Raw genomic sequence first — 16410 nt, forward strand, 5'->3', positions numbered from 1 at the left:
CCGCTGTGATGTCGCTCGGCACGTCCAGAGGGGAGGACACGCGCACTGAAAGGTGGTTGCCTTCTTCGATTCATAAGCAACTAATTTTTCTCTTCCATTGAACCCGCGATGGTAGGTAGACGTTCTCCAAGCGCGCCGCAGCGTACTGTGAATCGACAAAGTCACGTCTCTTCGTCCAACTTCGTTCGCCAACACGCGCGGTCTAAGATCGCACTCTCTTGTACGACAACAGTGTAGACTCTAGGGCCTTGTTGGTTCGGCATGATGCAATACATCCAGGAGGTTAAATCTCGCGCGTCGTTTTGACCGCGCGGTGATACATGAATCGACATGCGAGCGTGGCGGGTTCCGCAGTACTAGTACTGCGATGGACTTTGTTTGGACGGAACTTAGTTGAGAAATCGAACGGTTCGGGGTCGTACTCTTGGGTCGTAGTTGTTGGCGCGTCAACCTTGCGTTCGCAATCGACGAGCGTCGAGTGTATGATTACGATCCACACGTCGATTGACGCACGTCCTTAGGCAATGTCCTTGGACCTACTTGCTCTACGACTCTTCCGACGCTCTGCATGCGACTGGAAGGAAACAAATTTGAGTGAAACGAGTCCAATCGGTGATCTTGCTTCCTATCGCCGGGCAATTCGATGCTTGATCGTCAAGGACCCCGTACAAGTCGCCCTGGAAGACGGCCAGCATGTGTGCGACGTGGCAGCCAACGCAACGACCCGCCGTCGTGCATGCAGGTAAAACGTAATCGTACGTGATCACGCGCAGGAACGATCTTTGGTACGTAGCGCAATACAGACGTGCGGAACTTCTTGCAAGCACGCGTTACCGAGCCCCTTGCGTTTTGCCAACAGGGGTGGTAGCTCACTGTACGAAGTATTACGAAGTCTTGCGATATGTTGTGGCGAATTTCGAACCAAGTCGCCGCCAAAAGATCATGCTACCAACAGACGCGACCCAACGAGCATCATCGAGGAGCATTATCCTGGCACCCTTTCCTACCTTAGACGGTGCTGTGTCGTCTTCTTCTCAGACACGAGCCCCGAGATGCCTCGTTTGATATGTCTTTATCTGTCTCGGGCCAAGCAAGTGCTCCAGGTGGTGCCCCTGTAAGACCTTCGCTGCTCCTACGTAGGACTTGCAGCGCGATTCAGCTTACGTGGTGTGTCATTCAATTCACCCAATCATATCGTGACTGAACGCCAATCATAACTCTGCAACTTCAATCTTGAGCTAAGTGGCAAGTAGAACCCTTGCCGCGTACTAAGCTTAGTGCACGGCATCGCGTTGATGACGGGCGGGATAGCCCAAGACACTAGCGGTGTAAGCAGGCTGATATGGTTCGCTTTCGCTTCGCAAGCGCCAAGCATGACGTGCGTGTCCCCTTCTCTGCAAAGCCAAGGGACATGATTACTACAATCGCGGTTGGTCGTCTTCTGTCCGCGTATCCTGCACGCACGACAGCTCTCTGTCGACGACAACCATCGACCAGAGATGGCGACGCCGTATACGAGCTCGTTTTTCTAAGAGTCGGAGGCATTTGTACGACGCGGTGTTAACTTATGGATGACGACACGATCCGTCTATATAGCTATGTGGATCGTGGGTGGGGACGCAAAGTCGACACCAGAGACGCCGCTCTGCGGGTTGGCCGCATCAAAACTGGCATTCTTCTCGACGAGGCCGCGTACGAGGAGCTCGGTCACACTCCGGTTGGGCTGGCGATACATGTTGACGCAGCCGCGCATGAGTGGCTGGAGAATTGGGGGCGCCCCGCGCGCAGCAAAGGGGCACATGGGCGGGGTGTACAAGTTGGGCGTGCACGTGACGATGCTCTTGACCGACACGCCGCGCTGGCGCCGGCTGGGCTCCATGACGAGCCAGCCGACTTCGTTGTGGGCGTACTTGGGCACGTTGCCGTACTCGAGCGGGTACCGCTGGTCCTCCAACACGCTCCGGAAGACAAAGACGACGCGCGCCGGCTCGACAAAGCGCTGGATGGCAATGTGGCCGTGCAGTCCGTGGGACGGGCCCGTGGGTACTTTGGCGTCGCCCGAGAGATACAAGATGCCTTCGTCGTCGACAAGCGACGAGTCGATGGGCTGGAGTCGTTGCCACTGCGTACCGCTAATGATGGTTGCGCGCCCGACCTCGGTCGTGAGCAGCTCTGTGCACACCTTGGCGAGGCTCGCGATCGATTCGTGCGGAAAATAGACGTGCGTCAACTTGTCGATGGCGGCCACAGACCCATCCGCGTGGCGGCGCACCTGCGTGCTCTCGACTTCAGAGACCGCGTCGCAGAGCCCATGTCGAATCAGATGCGAGTTGGTATGGTCGTGGTCTTCGGCGAGCATCTTCTGCAGGCCATCCTTCCAGCGGGCGCTGTCGGACGGGAGGCGATGGCACTTCCATTCTTCGAGCTGAAACTAGTGTCGTAGTATGAGCGGCCTCGTCGTCGTCGTCCGCAGACTACCTCTTGGGCTTGGACCATTGCCTTTTGCAGCGCGTGGGCCATACGCGTGTGCTCCGAGAGCGCTTCTTTCAGTCGCTTGTTCTCATGCAGTACCATCTGCAGCTCGTTCGCCTGCGCGATGGCCACGTCGCGCCATGGAATCTTGCGCTTGCGCGGGTTGCGCTGGAGGAGCGCCAGCTGCGCGGTCAAGGCGTTGGCCTCGGCCACGAGTGCGCGCTCGTCGCCGCTGCTCTCGCTGCTGCTGCCGGGTGTGTGGGACGTCTCAGCCATGAGTCGGTTTGTGTTCTTTGGGCCAGCTGCGTTGCAGCAGCCAACGTTGAGGACCCACTTACGTCGTCGTAAACACGGGTCATGTCTGTGCAGGAATTGCGAATTGCATTTTTATTGCGTGCACGAATTAGACCCTAATTCGTAGATCTGAAGCGACGGTTTTTTAAACCCGCGAATCACAGCCCCCGACGCCCGAATGTGATGTATACAAACCCCAAGTGTGAGCGTATGATCACGTCACGCGTCTTGATGATGGAAATGGGTACGCTATCGTAACCGGAGCGCAATCTTTTAAAGGTTATACAAACTGACAGTCGAACGGTGGATAATTTAATACCTGCGCTGTATGCGGCACAAGTTCGCGCACCTCAACACTGATGTCACATCCCGTTGATGGCGTAAGAAGCATCGCAGCCGCCGACACGCGTGCGTCTCTGACTCCGTCGACTTGGCGCCATGTAGCAGCGGATGATGCCCACAACGGCGACTCGTAGCTACGGCGGAAGGGTGCCCGAGCTGTTAAAATCCGAGACGGCGTCGTTCTGCTGACGTCGTGGGCGGGGATCGCGTAATCGGTTTCCGCAGCTTCAACAACGCCCGACCTTTCTACGTGGCTTCGAGGCTGGCGAGGCCGCGCGCATTGCGTCATCGCTGACCACGTCTGTGTGCACTGCGTGCTGCTACGCCGGCCATCAGCGACACGGCGACCTTCGCTCCTCGCCGACCGTGATCGGTTCCGATTACACTATCCTGTGGCCAAGCAACAACGACAAGAGTGGCCCTTCCAGTAATCGGGCGTCGCTGTCTGGCGTGAGCACGAAGTTGACAAAGGCGCATCGGGTCGGCTGCGCGGGTTGGAATATGCTACCGAGAGCTACTACCGAGAAGCAGTAGTAGTGTATGGGCCAACGTGTACTCATCACACCACTGTTGTTGAGGCTGGAATGAACAAGGCAACTAAGTGGCTACTTGCGGCGCGACGCGAGCGCGACGCCGGCGCCAAAGGCCGCCACGACGAGGCCAATCGTCCAGAGCTGGCACTTGACCGGGACGGGGCACTTGCGACCGCCACCGCAGCACGGCTACGCATCATATGAGTACCAGCCTTACGTGAAATCGATGGTGTACCGAAAAATGCCAGTGACCCGCCTTGGTCATCGGCAGCGTCGCCTTGAGCGCCGACTTGGTGACGCCCGCGGCCTGGCCCTTGGTCGGGACCGCGTGGCCGCACTCGATGAGCGCCGCTTCGATCGCGTTGATCGTGCGGATCGCATGCTCCATGATGCGCGTGCTCTGGCCCATGTGGCCGATGCGAAAGTACTCCATCTTGATGTCCTTGTGGAGACCGCCGGCGAGCGAGACGCCGCGCGCCGTGACCTTCGGCAAAAAGTCGGGGCCGGCGACGCCCTTGGGGTACCGGACGCACGTGAGCGTGTTGGCGGCGCAGTCGGACGCTGGCACAAAGCCGCAGCCGAGCGCCTTGATCGCGCCCTTGATCGCGAGCGACATGTTGCGCTGCTCAATGAAGCGCTGCTCGATGCCACCGTTGGCCAAGAGGATCTCAAAGCCCTTCTGGAGCGCGTAAAAGTGGTTGACGGCCGGCGTCGCAAAGTACGACGGGCGGCGCGCCTCGTAGTTCTTCATGATCGGAAGCCAGTGCGCCCAGTCGACGTAGTACGCGCCCTTGGCGTAGCCAATGGCTTCAAACGCCTTGATCGCGCGCGGGCGCAGCATGAGGAGACTCAAGCCCGCCGGCACGCCAATGCACTTTTGGGACCCCGTCAAGACGACGTCAATGTCCCACGCCTTCATGCGCAGCTCTTCGCCGCCAAGCGAGCAGACGCCGTCGAGCACCACGATCGCGTTGGGCTGCGCAGCGCGGATTGCGGCCGTGTACTCGGCCGCGCACGAGAGGACGCCCGTCGACGTATCGACGTGCGTGATCGTGATGACCTTGTACGACGTCGCCGCAAGCGCCGCCTTGAGTTCGTCAATGGACGGACGCGAGCCAACCTACGTATCACAAAGCATAACGATCGATGCAACAATGATCGCATCTACCGGCGCGCGCACGTGCGTGACCGTGGCGCCATAACGCTCCAGGCACGTGCCAAACGAGTCGCCAAAGTAGCCTGCAATAGCATGAGCAAGCGTGATCGATAATACAACGTGCGCGTACCCGTGTTGATGACGAGAGCGTTGTCACCGGCTTCGATCAAGTTGGCACCAACCATGTCCCAGCCCAAGGTGCCGGAGCCAGCGACAACGAGCGGCTGACCATCGTCGGCCAAGAAGATCTACGTGCAGCATGAGCACGCGAGAGCAGCGAGACGTCGGCTTACGTGGCGCATCTGCTCGAGGCACTGGCCAAAGACTTCAAGAAAGGCCGGGTCGACGTGCGAGATGCCCTCGTGGGCAAAGGCTGTGAGCACTTCCGACTCGAAGGCGATCGGGCCGGGGTTCATGAGGAGCATCTTGGGGCTCATCTATCAGCAGCATCCTCAGCGCCTGCATGCCTCCGCATGCTCTACCTTCGCTATCGTTCGTTCGGAATCGCAACTGACCACGGATCTTCATGCAGTTGACACAACATTGCAAAACCTCTAAAAACAAATACACCACATCACTCGCCGATCGCCAAACCTGTGGCACAGCAGCGTTTGTCTCGGCATTATGACACGCCAGTGGTCCCCATGCGTTGCATAGCAGCCCTAACGATCCAGCTCCATCCATTGGATCGGAACCACCTAATGAGCGCTTCTGGCAAGCGCTAGCTCGGTTTCTGGCAAGCGCTAGCTCGGTGGCCTTGTCAGAGATTTCGCAGCAACTTGGTGGTTTTCGATGAGATGCAAGACTGGAAGGTTTGCGTCTCTAGCCATAGCGTACGAAGACCAGCATGTCGGCATTGGCACTAGAGCGTCGTTGCATACCCATGGTTGATCATGACACGTTGATGGCAAGGGCAAGATCGCAGCACTCCTTGGCTGGTCGGAATAACCTCTATCAATGAATATCCTGTTGAAAACAGTGCATCAAATCAGGCCACGGAAACGATAAAAAGATCGCGGACCATGAGCAGCGCGACCTTGGTGAGCCTTGACGCCCGGTACGATCACCTCAGCCCCGCGACATCAGCCAAGGTGATGTATGTGTAGCTCGGTCGAAGCCCTCCCCTTACTGAGCGCCTTCTCCTTGGAGAAGCTGCCGCTGCTCGCACAGCGCCTCCTCCGCGCTCCTGCCGTACGGACCTTCTCGTCACAAGCGACTTCACACCGTATCTGCTGCATTAGGCCACAGCCTTCACCAAGGACGAAGAGCACCAGCTCGCTGAGATTGGCGGCATGACGCACGATCAAGTCGGCGCATTCTTGGCCCTGTTGCAGTCGCTCTTCCAAGCCGCGGGACGGCGTCGGCTGGCCCCGTCTGTGTTTGCGCAAGAGCTGCAGCGCCTCTCGATTGCCTCGACAACAAGCGACGTCCTTGCCAACGTTTGGTCCCATGAGCAAGCAGCGTACGAAGCAACGCTGATTGAAGCGAGCTCGCACCATGCCCCGACGCTGATCGAGGCACAGTGGCGGCTGCATGTGACCATGGCCGACTCGGCGTCCAAAGGCATGGCAACGCCGAGCGCGCTCTTCCACATGCAAGAGAGCAACGGCGTCGCATGGGACATGGAAATGGACCATACCGAGCTCCATGCGTTCCTCGTCCAGCTCGATGCGATCCAAGCCCAACTGGATGCGCTCGCAGCCGCGCCGTAGCACTTCTATATTGTCTCTTCTTATACGAGAATGATATCATCGTGCGCGCGCAGCTTCTGACGCGTATGCTTCCTCTCAAACACTTGGTACTTGTCGGAGACGGTCCCGCCCATAGTCGGGTCTTCGTGCAGCCACGTGGCAATGCGCTCCGCGTCCTTCTCCCACGTCCACTCGATCACACGCGCCCGACGTGGCGTGTACTCGAAGCCGTACGCCGCGCCTACAGTGTAGCGTTGAGGTCGCGTCTTGGCTGTGGCCTACCGTAGCCGACACCACCGCCGTAGCACAAGTGCAGTGGCGCGTTGTAGAAGCAATAGTCGTTAAAGTGGTCATGACCCACAAAGACGCCCTTGACATCGCCCACTAGCCATTGTGGATGAGCACAGCAAGGTGGGCGCTGTGGACAGACTCTGCGAGAGGGCGTCAAACATGCCGCTGTTGTGGTCGCCGTGCGACACCTTCTCGAGCCGCTGGCCCTGGCCGTCGCCGTCCACGTACTGTTTGAACTCGTGCAACGGGTGGTGGAAGAACATGAGCGCGGGCACGTGCTCGTGGTACGTGGTGGCCGAGAGCTCGGTCACAAACTCGAGCTGCGACGGCGTAAAGAGGCCTTGGACCGAGTCAAGAAAGTACATGCGCAGGAGCGACTTGATCGACTTGCGAGCATACCACGGGCCGTCCTGCGGCGCCTGGACGCGGAGTGCGTAGTTGCCGACGCCGCCGATGCCCTCGGGCCCCATGGCAATGTACCCGAACGGCAGGTCTTCGAGATGGCCCAGCATCTCTCGGCGCGCCATGGTCGCCTAGTCGCAATAGTGCATCATTAGCTCTTGGATTGTAGCGTCCAGAGGCACGGTACGCCTTCGTCGTGGTTGCCAAACACCATGGACCATGGCAGGTTGCGCTTGACGACCTCGCTTGTGGCGGCGTGAAGCGCGTCGACAACCTCGGCTGCCGTCTACACGCATGATGGAATAGGCTAAGAAGATGCAAGGACGTACGTGGGGCACTTCGACCGACTCGATCAAGTCGCCGCTAAAGACTACAAAGTCGGGCTCGACCGTGTCAAGGAGGTAGCTAATGAACTCGGTCATCCTGCTCTCGGTGCATGGCAAGTGCCGCTCGACGACCTTGTGCGGCGGGTTGCGGCATGGGTAGTGCTGGCGACCCGTGTAGTGCATGTCGGTCAGCTGCAAGATGCGGAAGCGCAGCGTCGGCGCTTGGCCGACGTCGTCGACGACGGTCGCCAGAAGCGCGGGCAGCTCGTCGGCCCTGTACACGCTGCGCGCATAGCGGATGGGCGCTGTGACGACGCTCGTGAGCGCTAGCAGCGCCAGAGCGCCGAGGAAGACGACGACGAAGGCGCGCTCACAGCCCAGGGCCCGGCGCCAGAGGAAGACGCGGTGGCGGATCGCCGCCAGCGTCAGGCCACGTCGCATCCGGATTACTGCTGATTATGGCCAATCCGCGCTGGGCAGAATAAAAATACGCCCAATTTAATGCGATGGTGCGTATCAACTCCACTAAAGATGGTATTTTATTGTATTGTAATTTAATGCAATCCATTTGGATCTTTTTGAGCTTCCGCAGTCGCGGCCGATGAAGAAGCAGCTCAACAAGCTCTTCGGCGGCCTGCGCAAGCCGACCGAGGCCCATGATGGGAAGCCCGCGACGACGCCGCCACCTGCGCCCACGCCCCCGCCGGTCGTCGTCGCTGTCGATGTACGCTTCCTGCGCGATGGCCCGGCGCTCATGCGAGGCTAGGCGCGGCTCACCAAGATGACGCCACGCATGAAGGACATTGCGATGGCCTGCAAGCTCATGTACACGCTCTGCTCTTTATGGGCTTGCCATATGTTGCGTATCTAGGATCGCGGCAATGAAGCGTGATGGGACGAGCGCAGACGTCGCCAAGCTGGCCACGTCTGTCCAGACAGCGACCAAGGCTATCCTCGAGATGGCCGGTACGACGCCATCGTCCCAACATCTACAGGAAGAGATGCGTAGGCGACGGGTGCATCCAACAGTACTTTGCAAGCGATGCCGGCACAGCGTTCTGCGACCAGTCGACCTTCCCCGCACTCGTGGTCGAGACACTCGACCGCCTCCGGCTCTTCTTTGTCGTCGAGCACGTCCAGACGCTCGGTGCCTCAGAAAGCCCAATGGATCCACAGGTAGAGACCTGCATCACGACGCTCGGCGCATGCCTCCTCGCGCTCTGCGGCAACCCGCGGGTCATGGAGAGCTACCGCTGCGAGCTCGGGAACCTGCTTCGCCTCGTTGCCGAGATTTACACCCCGTCGTGCTACGGACTCCGATCCTCGATCAGCAACGCAATTGACGCCGCCACACTCAACGCCGGCGCGGTGTGGTACCTCCACGACTCGCGCGCGATTGAGCGGAGCCTTGCGACCATGCGCCAGCTTACGTACGCCACCGCCGTGACATCGGCGAACGCTGCGACAGCGATCTCGACGCTGCACTCACTCGCGCTCGAGGCCGACGCGCCGCCTCTCGATACCCACTTGGCCGTGAGCCGCGCGCTCGGGCTCGTGCAAACAACAGCACCGGACGCGGTCGAGGAGGTACGGGCGCCCGAACATACCTTTACGCTCGCCAACCACGACGCGGCCGTGGGCCTGAGCGCGCTCATTCGCCTCGTTGTCGCAAGCGCCAAGCACGCGCTCATTCTCGTCCAAGATTTCCATGCGGCGCGCGGCTATGACGTGCTCTGGAGCGTGTACCGTTGCGCCAAGGAGAGCGCCGAGGCGCTCTACCGCATGCTCTTGCCCCTTGGCGACGGTCCCGAGAGCGTCCGCAACGAAGCCGCCATCGTCGCCTTGAAAGACCACGTTGTTGAAAAGCTTGACGACGAGCAGCGCGTCGGGCTCTTTGCGCTGCTGACGTGCGTGTACACGGGCGACGTGGCGACCTACACACGTCTCGAGCCCCGTCAGCACGTGCTGGCGTCGCTCGTCTCCAAGCTGCCGCAAGTCGCGTGGGCGGCCCAGCCGAGCGTTCTACTTGCTGTCGAAGCTGTCGGCGTCGTTGCTGACTTTGGTCTTGTCCGTGACAGCATCTCGGTGCTGTGCGCCTTGTGCATGGACGCTTCGACACAGGTCGTGTTTTGTCCATCTTCCAAGATGGAGAGCTCATTTGAATGGCGTAGGAGCTCGAGACGATCAGCGACCACAGCTTTGCGGTGCGCGCGTGCGGCACCTTGCGTCGCCTCCTTGATGCGGCACCGACCGAGCATCCGCTGCGAGCGTCGCTGGTCGAGTTTGGACTCGTCGATCGTGGACTCGTCGCCATGGTAGCCGCCACAGCCAACCGCTCACCCGAAGCACTCGCACCGGTGCGCCATGTGCTGCAAGCGTGGGCGGGCCTCGGCGCGGCTCTCTTCGTGCGCAATGCGGCCGCAGCAGCGCGTTGGCGACCGACCGACGCGCCGACGCACTTGGAGAAGCTTTTGAACGCCCTCATTCTCGACACAGAGACGTCGATGGCGCTAATATCGATCCCTTGCACGCTGGCCGAGATCGATACGGACGACAATGTCATAGGGGATGTGGTGCGTGTCTTGGGCTTGTGCCAAACGTACAGCACCGATATGACGCGCTTGGCACCGGCCGTCGCGCTTTTGCAGTGTCTCTTGACAGCCCACGAGCGCGTTCAGCGTCTCTATGTGTGTCGCGTACGAGGCATTGAAGCGCTCCTGGCGCTACTCTCGACACTGCCATGCGACGAAACACGCCTCCGAAACGAGCTCCTCAACATCCTCACCTTGCTCTGGCGCACACCCGACCTCTGCGACTACACGTTCGCCAACGACTTGTACACTATGCTGGCGACGCATCTCGTGCGCTGGCTTGACGCGGATGGGGCTGCGCTCTTGGAGCTCGTGTTGGGCCTGGCATTCGAGATACGCGAGGCGGAAGTCCACGTGCACCATGCGGCGGCCGTCTCCGTGCTCTGCCATCTTCTCGGAGCGGTGTCGTCGCCCGCCGAGTGGATTCACACGTGGTATACGAGCGTTCTGCAACGACTGCGATCGCCCGAGAAAGCGCAGCTCGTCGCGGCAGGTCTCTTCCGCTGGCTATTGCCGCTCGTGGTCGCGTCGCCCGACCCGGCTCTGTACGTGCCTCTTTTGCGCTGCATTGCCCACGACGCGATGCCGCTGCCGCAACTGCGCGACTGCTTGCGGGTCGTCCATGCGCTGCCGCCGTCTCTAGGCTTGGCCTTTCTGTACGAGCTCGTCAAAGCGCCGACTGTCCCGCACACGCGGTTTGGACCCAAAGCCTTGACGCACGTGGCGTCCGACAAGGTGTGGCCGACGACGTCGGGCTACTCGGTCGCGTGCTGGCTGCAATTTACGCCGCCGACAACATCCGTCGTCGCAAAGAACGTCACCACGTCGCTCGCGCTCTGCGAAGGCGTGCTCGAGTTTGACGACTGCGGACCCCAATACGCCGTCCTTGTCGGCTCAACGTTGACGTTATATGCCAACAAAGACGCGGCCGTCGCCGGCGCAACCGACGCTGTGACACTCGACGTGGTTGACGTCGTCACAGACAACTTGGACGACCCACTGGCGTTTGGCATCGTACCTCGGGGTGGTGCGGGGGCTATCCACGCACGCGCCGAGACGGACGCCGATTGGAACATGTGGCAGCGCGCGCTGGCGCAAGTCGCGTCGCCGCGCCCGATCGCGCCACTTTTGTCGCTGTACGCCACCGACCAGCCGCTCTGCTACACTCGCATCTACTTTGACGGCAGCCTCCGCATCGACGCGGCGTCGTCGACGAAAAAGGCGTCAGTGGTCTTCAAGAACGTCGAAATGGGCCTCTTCCTCGGGAGTTGGCACCATATCGTGTTGACACACCGCAAATCGGTCGTCGGCAGCTCGCTCGTGACCTTGTACATTGACGGCGCCGAGGTGACGTCCAAGAAACTGCACTACCCCGCATCGCTCGCGCCCTCCGCACTCCGCGTGACGTTGGGGCACGACCCGCAGTGTCCGAGCGCGACCGCTGGGCACGACCTCTGTCTCGGCCCACTGTGGCTGCTCGCGGACGTCTTGCCGCCGATTGGCGCGACGGTCATGTTTCTCCAAGGCCCGAGTTTTGGCCATCGCTTCACGGGCAACTCAACGGCGTACGGAGCGTTGTACGATTGGACAGAGGCGGTGATGTGCCACTTGCTGCATCGTCTCTCGGGTCGCCGCGTGGACGTGAGTCGGGCCGCCAAGCGCCTCGGGTTGCTCAAGTGCCTTGCCTCGACCCAGCGCGAATGGGCACTGCCAACCCACGACAAGGTGGGCGACGACGACGAGGTCGCACCCATCGAGCTCGGTTTTCGAGCGTTCCTCGAGGCCAACTGCAAGCTCTCGACGCTGGGGCGCGAGGTTCTCCAGCTCGTGTCGAGCTTCAAGTGGCCCGACGACCTCGTGTTGTACGCGTCGCCGTGCATTGACGTCTTGCCGGAGAGCGTGCTGCCGCTGGATCTACCGCGGCGACTACCGAGCCTCGGTGGTCTGCACGCGGTGCTCCTTCCGTGGTTTGCCAAAATCACCACCACGGACGAGATGGAGACAGCGCTGCGCGTTCTGGTACGATGCCTCAAGGCGTCGGCGTCATTGCTCGCGGCCTTTCTGGAAACACACGGCCACCACTGGCTCGCCGCCTTTGCGCAGGCGCACAGCGCGCTTCTCGACGACCGCGCCCTCCAGACATTGTGCAAAACCGCGATCTCTGGGTCCCTCAAACTCGATGTGGCGTGCATGGACGCTGCGTTCACGGCACGGGCCGACAAATTTCCGTTCCCCGTCGTCGTCAACGCCCATGCTATGACCCAGTTGGTCCTGAACCCACTCTTGCGGGGGTGTCTCTCAAGCTTGCTCCAGCACCTCTTGCTCCGTCTCGTCTCGTATCTCTTGCACCCGGTCAACCCCAACGCGCTCTTCAACGCAAGACAACTCCGTCACTGCAGCTTTGTGCAATGGCTTCTCGGGTATCTCGGCGCACTCACGCGCACGCCGCAGAGCGCCGAGGCGCCGTCGCTAATCGAGGCCGTGTTATGTCTCTTTCGCGCCTTCTTGGTCATGGAAGCGCACATTGACGACGCGATTGCTGTGTCCGACCGACTGCTCATGACGCTCGCCGATCCAAACGGCGGTGCGCTGCGGCGCTGTCTCTTGCGCCACATTCTGGCCGAGCTCGACGGACCGGGTTCCGTCCTTGGACGGACGCTCGTTGACGCGGTGGTGTTTCGTCTCGCGTCCGACAAGAAGATGAAAGCCAGTGTCCTTCCGCAATGGTACCTCGGTGGCGCCATCGACAAGCCCCTCGTCTTTTCACCTGATGGGTTCGAAGTGGTGCTCATGGAAATTCTGCTTTTGGCGCCGTCGACGCCCAGCGGCATGTCGCCGGATGCACTCTTGGCGCAGCGCGTGCTCATGACGCTCGCCCAAGCGCAGCCGGCGTTTGGCGCCCACTTGCTCGTGAATGCGCACCTCGCGCGGCGTTTACGGCAAGGCATTGCTCTCCACCGCGGCCACGCCTCTGCTCTCCTGCCGCTCCTGGCCTTTGTCGCTCTCATTCCATTGCCCCGCGTTCAGTGCGATGCAGCAGCTATGGGTGACGCCTTTCCAGAGCCATCGCGCTACACGCCAGTGGCCATGGACCGTGTGTGCGTGGATGCTGTCTGGGACCTACTCGGGTTTCTCTGGTCGAAAAACCAAGCGGACGACGCGTCCGAGCTCACGACGCTTGAAAGTGTGTCGTGGCTCACGGCGCGTCTCGACGCCGACTCGCTCGTCTTTCAAGCGCTGTGCCGGTCGAGCAATCTCTTTCTCTCGGTCGTCATCGACTGCATCGGACGGCTGACCGATGTGCTGATGCCGGCCGAGACCATCTCCCACATGGCGGCCGTGTGTCTCGAGACCTTTTTGCGCAAAGCGCTCCTCGAACGCGACGACTGGGGCGACCACATGCTCTTTACGCTCTGGCGATGGCGCGACGCGGAGACGGGGCTGGCCGACTGGCTCAACATGCTACTGCGCATTGTCAACCACACGGAAATGCTCACGGCGCACTGTTCGATCGTGGCCATGAAAAACCTCTGCGGCTTGTGTCTGGGCCTCCTGCGGCTCGCCGTCTCGGACGCCAAAGGTCCCAAAAAAGGGTATACGCGTGCTGACCTGGCGCTTCTTGATACCGATGGACGTAGATATGTGACGAAGCCAGCCGCGTGGACTCCGGCGTTGACACTGAGTGTCACAACATTCCTTTTTCAAGCCCTCGAGCTCTGCAACGCACCAGAGAAAACCCCGTACCGATATGATCGATGCAAGCGTAGGTGCTATTGTTGGGATTAGGATCTTGGGCGCTGAAGTCCAACAATACTTTTACTCGCTGCTGGTCTTTGCGACCCAAGGCTTTATCTTACAAGGCATCTACACGGCGCACGACTATGGCGACGACCACTGCCGTCTCCTCGAGCACCTCGTGACCCACAAGGAGCTCTTGCTGCAGCAAACCAAAGGGTCCTGCGTCCTCGTGTACGGAGCAGCGCCAAGCGCGAATGACGCGGTTTCGACTGGATTCCGGCTGCACATGCGGCAGCTGAGCTTGCATGGGCACCAAAAGGAGCTCGTCGTCGGCCCCGAGACGGACAAGTCGTTTGCCATGTGTCTTGCCACAGCCCTCTTCCGGTGCGTCCTCTCTTGTTGACGTCCGTGGGTGTAGACGATGCTGTCATAGCATGCTGCTCGATGACAAGGAGGCGGTGACATGGGTAGCCGTCCAGCTGTGGCAATTCCTCATTACCCAGCGACCGATGCTTGTGCAAGACTTGCTGGTCGTCGAGCCCAAGTCGACTTTGCTTCCATCCATGTCGACGTCGAGCGCCAAAAAGGAGGGCCTCAACTTGTACGTCCGGGGCATGGACCAATTGCTGGCCATTGACGCGCCAACGTCACCTGCGTGGCCCACCTTTGCGGCATGGGTCACGGCGCAGTACCCGATTCTCAACGACGTGCTCCCGGCGCGGACCGACCCGATGTTTGATCTCTTTGTGGACGTGCTGGAAAACATTTTGGCCGTGCGCAAGAGCTCGGCAACGAAAGTCGAAGTCGCCATTCACATTCCGATCGAGCCGACGCTGCCATCGCCGTCGCCTTCAGTGGGCGCCGCAGTGCCAGAGCCGAGCTTGATGGCGGCGTCGCGACTGCTCGTCGCGACAAACGACCAGCAGATGCACCAAGTCGAAGAAAGCATGCGTGAAGCGGCGACGCAGTGGCAGCACGTTGCACCACGGTCCCTCTGGGCCAACGTCGAAGGCAGCGCGACATCGCTCGTAGTGTCGTCGTCGTCCGTGTACCAAGCGTCGTGGATGGGTCCCATGACGCTGGACGGAACCGAAGGCCCTTGTCGCATGCGCCGCCGCCTCAAGCCACGTGATCGCGCAGTCATGGACGATGCGAACGAGGTCAGCACCAAGATGGCGCCTGTTGTGACCCACCCAAGCCTCGAGTTTCACGACATGGTCGAAGTCTACCGGCAGCTCCAGTACAAGTCGTCCGAAAGTTCTTGTCGCGTGTCGTTCAAGGAGGTCTCTTGCAAATACCAGCAGACGCGCGACCATCTTCACGGTAGGCTCGCCCCATCTATGACTTTGCTGGATGCGAGTGATAGAGTTGGGTGCCGACGCCACGCCTCGCTTGGTAGCCGAGGCCATCGTCCAGCGCTTCTTCACGCCCGACTCAGCGCTCGGCATCTCACCGGGCGTACTCGAGGACGTGCAAAGTACGTTGAGCGGCAGCGAGAATAGGCTACCGAGCACACTGTTTGACATGGCCGACTCAGAGGCGATGCAAACGTCTGTCTTGCGCAAACCAAGCACCAATGACGTCCATGACGACGACGAGCGTGACGACGAGAAGGACGAAAAGCCTTTGCCGGACGTCACCTCGGACGGCTCGGACGACGAGGACGAATGCGACAGACCATCTACAGCGTCTGTCATGAGCGTCGACTTGGACGAAATCAGCGTGTTGTCGCCGAGGGCCTCGGCGCCCGAGACACTGGCCGTCGACCGCAACATGTATGGAAGCATTTTGCGCTACTTGCACCGACACGATCAAGTGCCATTGCGCTGCTGCAACGCCGGGTACCTCTGCGGCATGGGCAAAGCCGTACGTCAACCAAATCTCATTTGGTGTAGCGACGGGACTTGTCTAGTTGGGCGTGCTTGTGTTTTGCCGTGAAGCGCTCTACTTTATCGAGGGCTACTCGGCCATTGACGGGTCTGAGCCTGTCTCGAAGCGCAAGACACACCTCCAAGTGCTCGTGGACCTCACCGACGTGCTCAAAGCCAAGGCGAATGCGCTGCGCATCGTATGCGACAAGACCAAGTCATCGAATGCAACGCTGCGCAAGTGGCGGCTTCCCTACGGTGCCAACATCAAGCCTGTTTGCATCGCCACTCACTGGCGTAGGCGAGATCAAGCAGTTTTACCGCATGAAGTACCAGCTGCGACCGACCGGACTCGAGTTTGTCGACACGAACGGCGGGACGTTTTTCTGCACGTTTGACGCCCGCAGTGACCGCGACGACGTCTTCCACGCGCTCTTTGGCATGCCGATCCACAACAGTATTTACTGGGCGCACGTGCTGCGCCAAGGCCCGCTCGGCTCGATGAAGCGACTGCGCCAAAGCTTGACCAAGCAGTGGCTCCGCGGCGCCATGTCCAATTTCGAGTACCTTATCGAGCTCAATGCGATGGCCGGCCGAAGCTTCAACGACCTCACGCAGTACCCGGTAGCATATCCATTCGACATCCAAGGATGGATAGATGCGTGTCGGATAGGTGTTTCCGTGGGTACTTGCCGACTATACCTCC

At 60.3% G+C, this 16410-nt stretch overlaps 5 protein-coding genes across 5 annotated transcripts in view; 2 read left to right on the forward strand and 3 right to left on the reverse strand.

Annotated features, from left to right (window-relative positions):
- Positions 1 to 1535: 1535 nt before the first annotated feature.
- Positions 1536 to 2834, reverse strand: SDRG_10798 (hypothetical protein). Its single transcript, XM_008616810.1, has 2 exons — positions 2479 to 2834; positions 1536 to 2431 (listed from the first exon to the last, which is right to left on the reverse strand). Exons 1-2 carry the CDS (start codon positions 2746 to 2748, stop codon positions 1589 to 1591), a joined length of 1113 nt encoding a protein of 370 aa, XP_008615032.1. The 5' UTR covers positions 2749 to 2834; the 3' UTR covers positions 1536 to 1588.
- A 736-nt stretch (positions 2835 to 3570) lies between these two features.
- SDRG_10799 (hypothetical protein) lies at positions 3571 to 5360 on the reverse strand. Its single transcript, XM_008616811.1, has 6 exons — positions 5280 to 5360; positions 5091 to 5234; positions 4928 to 5045; positions 4810 to 4880; positions 3877 to 4761; positions 3571 to 3830 (listed from the first exon to the last, which is right to left on the reverse strand). The coding sequence occupies exons 2-6, from the start codon at positions 5232 to 5234 to the stop codon at positions 3714 to 3716; spliced, it is 1335 nt and encodes a 444-aa protein (XP_008615033.1). The 5' UTR covers positions 5280 to 5360; the 3' UTR covers positions 3571 to 3713.
- Positions 5361 to 5642: 282 nt separating this feature from the next.
- Positions 5643 to 6589, forward strand: SDRG_10800 (hypothetical protein). The gene is made up of 3 exons (XM_008616812.1): positions 5643 to 5854; positions 5904 to 5988; positions 6039 to 6589. The coding sequence occupies exons 1-3, from the start codon at positions 5820 to 5822 to the stop codon at positions 6507 to 6509; spliced, it is 591 nt and encodes a 196-aa protein (XP_008615034.1). The 5' UTR covers positions 5643 to 5819; the 3' UTR covers positions 6510 to 6589.
- On the reverse strand, positions 6530 to 7948 carry SDRG_10801 (hypothetical protein; the record flags this gene model as incomplete). The annotated part of the gene is made up of 5 exons (XM_008616813.1): positions 6530 to 6729; positions 6771 to 6872; positions 6919 to 7312; positions 7369 to 7467; positions 7511 to 7948. The coding sequence occupies 5 exons, from the start codon at positions 7946 to 7948 to the stop codon at positions 6530 to 6532; spliced, it is 1233 nt and encodes a 410-aa protein (XP_008615035.1).
- Positions 7949 to 8108: 160 nt separating this feature from the next.
- Positions 8109 to 16410, forward strand: part of SDRG_10802 (hypothetical protein) — a gene marked incomplete at its 5' end in the record, with an annotated part of 10598 nt that continues 2296 nt past the window's right edge. The window contains 12 exons of the mRNA XM_008616814.1: positions 8109 to 8231; positions 8274 to 8332; positions 8379 to 8473; positions 8517 to 9628; positions 9679 to 13691; positions 13737 to 13838; positions 13885 to 14220; positions 14270 to 15159; positions 15203 to 15702; positions 15749 to 15962; positions 16006 to 16328; positions 16378 to 16389. Coding sequence (XP_008615036.1) covers positions 8109 to 8231; positions 8274 to 8332; positions 8379 to 8473; positions 8517 to 9628; positions 9679 to 13691; positions 13737 to 13838; positions 13885 to 14220; positions 14270 to 15159; positions 15203 to 15702; positions 15749 to 15962; positions 16006 to 16328; positions 16378 to 16389 — 7779 coding nt within the window. The remainder of the gene's footprint in view (positions 8232 to 8273; positions 8333 to 8378; positions 8474 to 8516; positions 9629 to 9678; positions 13692 to 13736; positions 13839 to 13884; positions 14221 to 14269; positions 15160 to 15202; positions 15703 to 15748; positions 15963 to 16005; positions 16329 to 16377; positions 16390 to 16410) is intronic.

The sequence above is a fragment of the Saprolegnia diclina genome (assembly GCF_000281045.1).
Source record: "Saprolegnia diclina VS20 unplaced genomic scaffold supercont1.37, whole genome shotgun sequence".
NCBI lineage: Eukaryota > Oomycota > Saprolegniomycetes > Saprolegniales > Saprolegniaceae > Saprolegnia > Saprolegnia diclina.

Coding starts and splice junctions, on each gene's coding strand:
- SDRG_10798 (XM_008616810.1), bottom strand. CDS start 2,748: ATGGCTGAGACGTCCCACACACCCGGCAGCAGCAGCGAGAGCAGCGGC. Junction 2,432..2,478: donor CAATGGTCCAAGCCCAAGAG/GTAGTCTGCGGA, acceptor CTACGACACTAG/TTTCAGCTCGAAGAATGGAA.
- SDRG_10799 (XM_008616811.1), bottom strand. CDS start 5,234: ATGAGCCCCAAGATGCTCCTCATGAACCCCGGCCCGATCGCCTTCGAG. Junction 5,046..5,090: donor GCCTCGAGCAGATGCGCCAC/GTAAGCCGACGT, acceptor TGCTGCACGTAG/ATCTTCTTGGCCGACGATGG. Junction 3,831..3,876: donor CGGGTCACTGGCATTTTTCG/GTACACCATCGA, acceptor TATGATGCGTAG/CCGTGCTGCGGTGGCGGTCG.
- SDRG_10800 (XM_008616812.1), top strand. CDS start 5,820: ATGAGCAGCGCGACCTTGGTGAGCCTTGACGCCCG. Junction 5,855..5,903: donor TTGGTGAGCCTTGACGCCCG/GTACGATCACCT, acceptor ATGTATGTGTAG/CTCGGTCGAAGCCCTCCCCT. Junction 5,989..6,038: donor GCCTCCTCCGCGCTCCTGCC/GTACGGACCTTC, acceptor CTGCTGCATTAG/GCCACAGCCTTCACCAAGGA.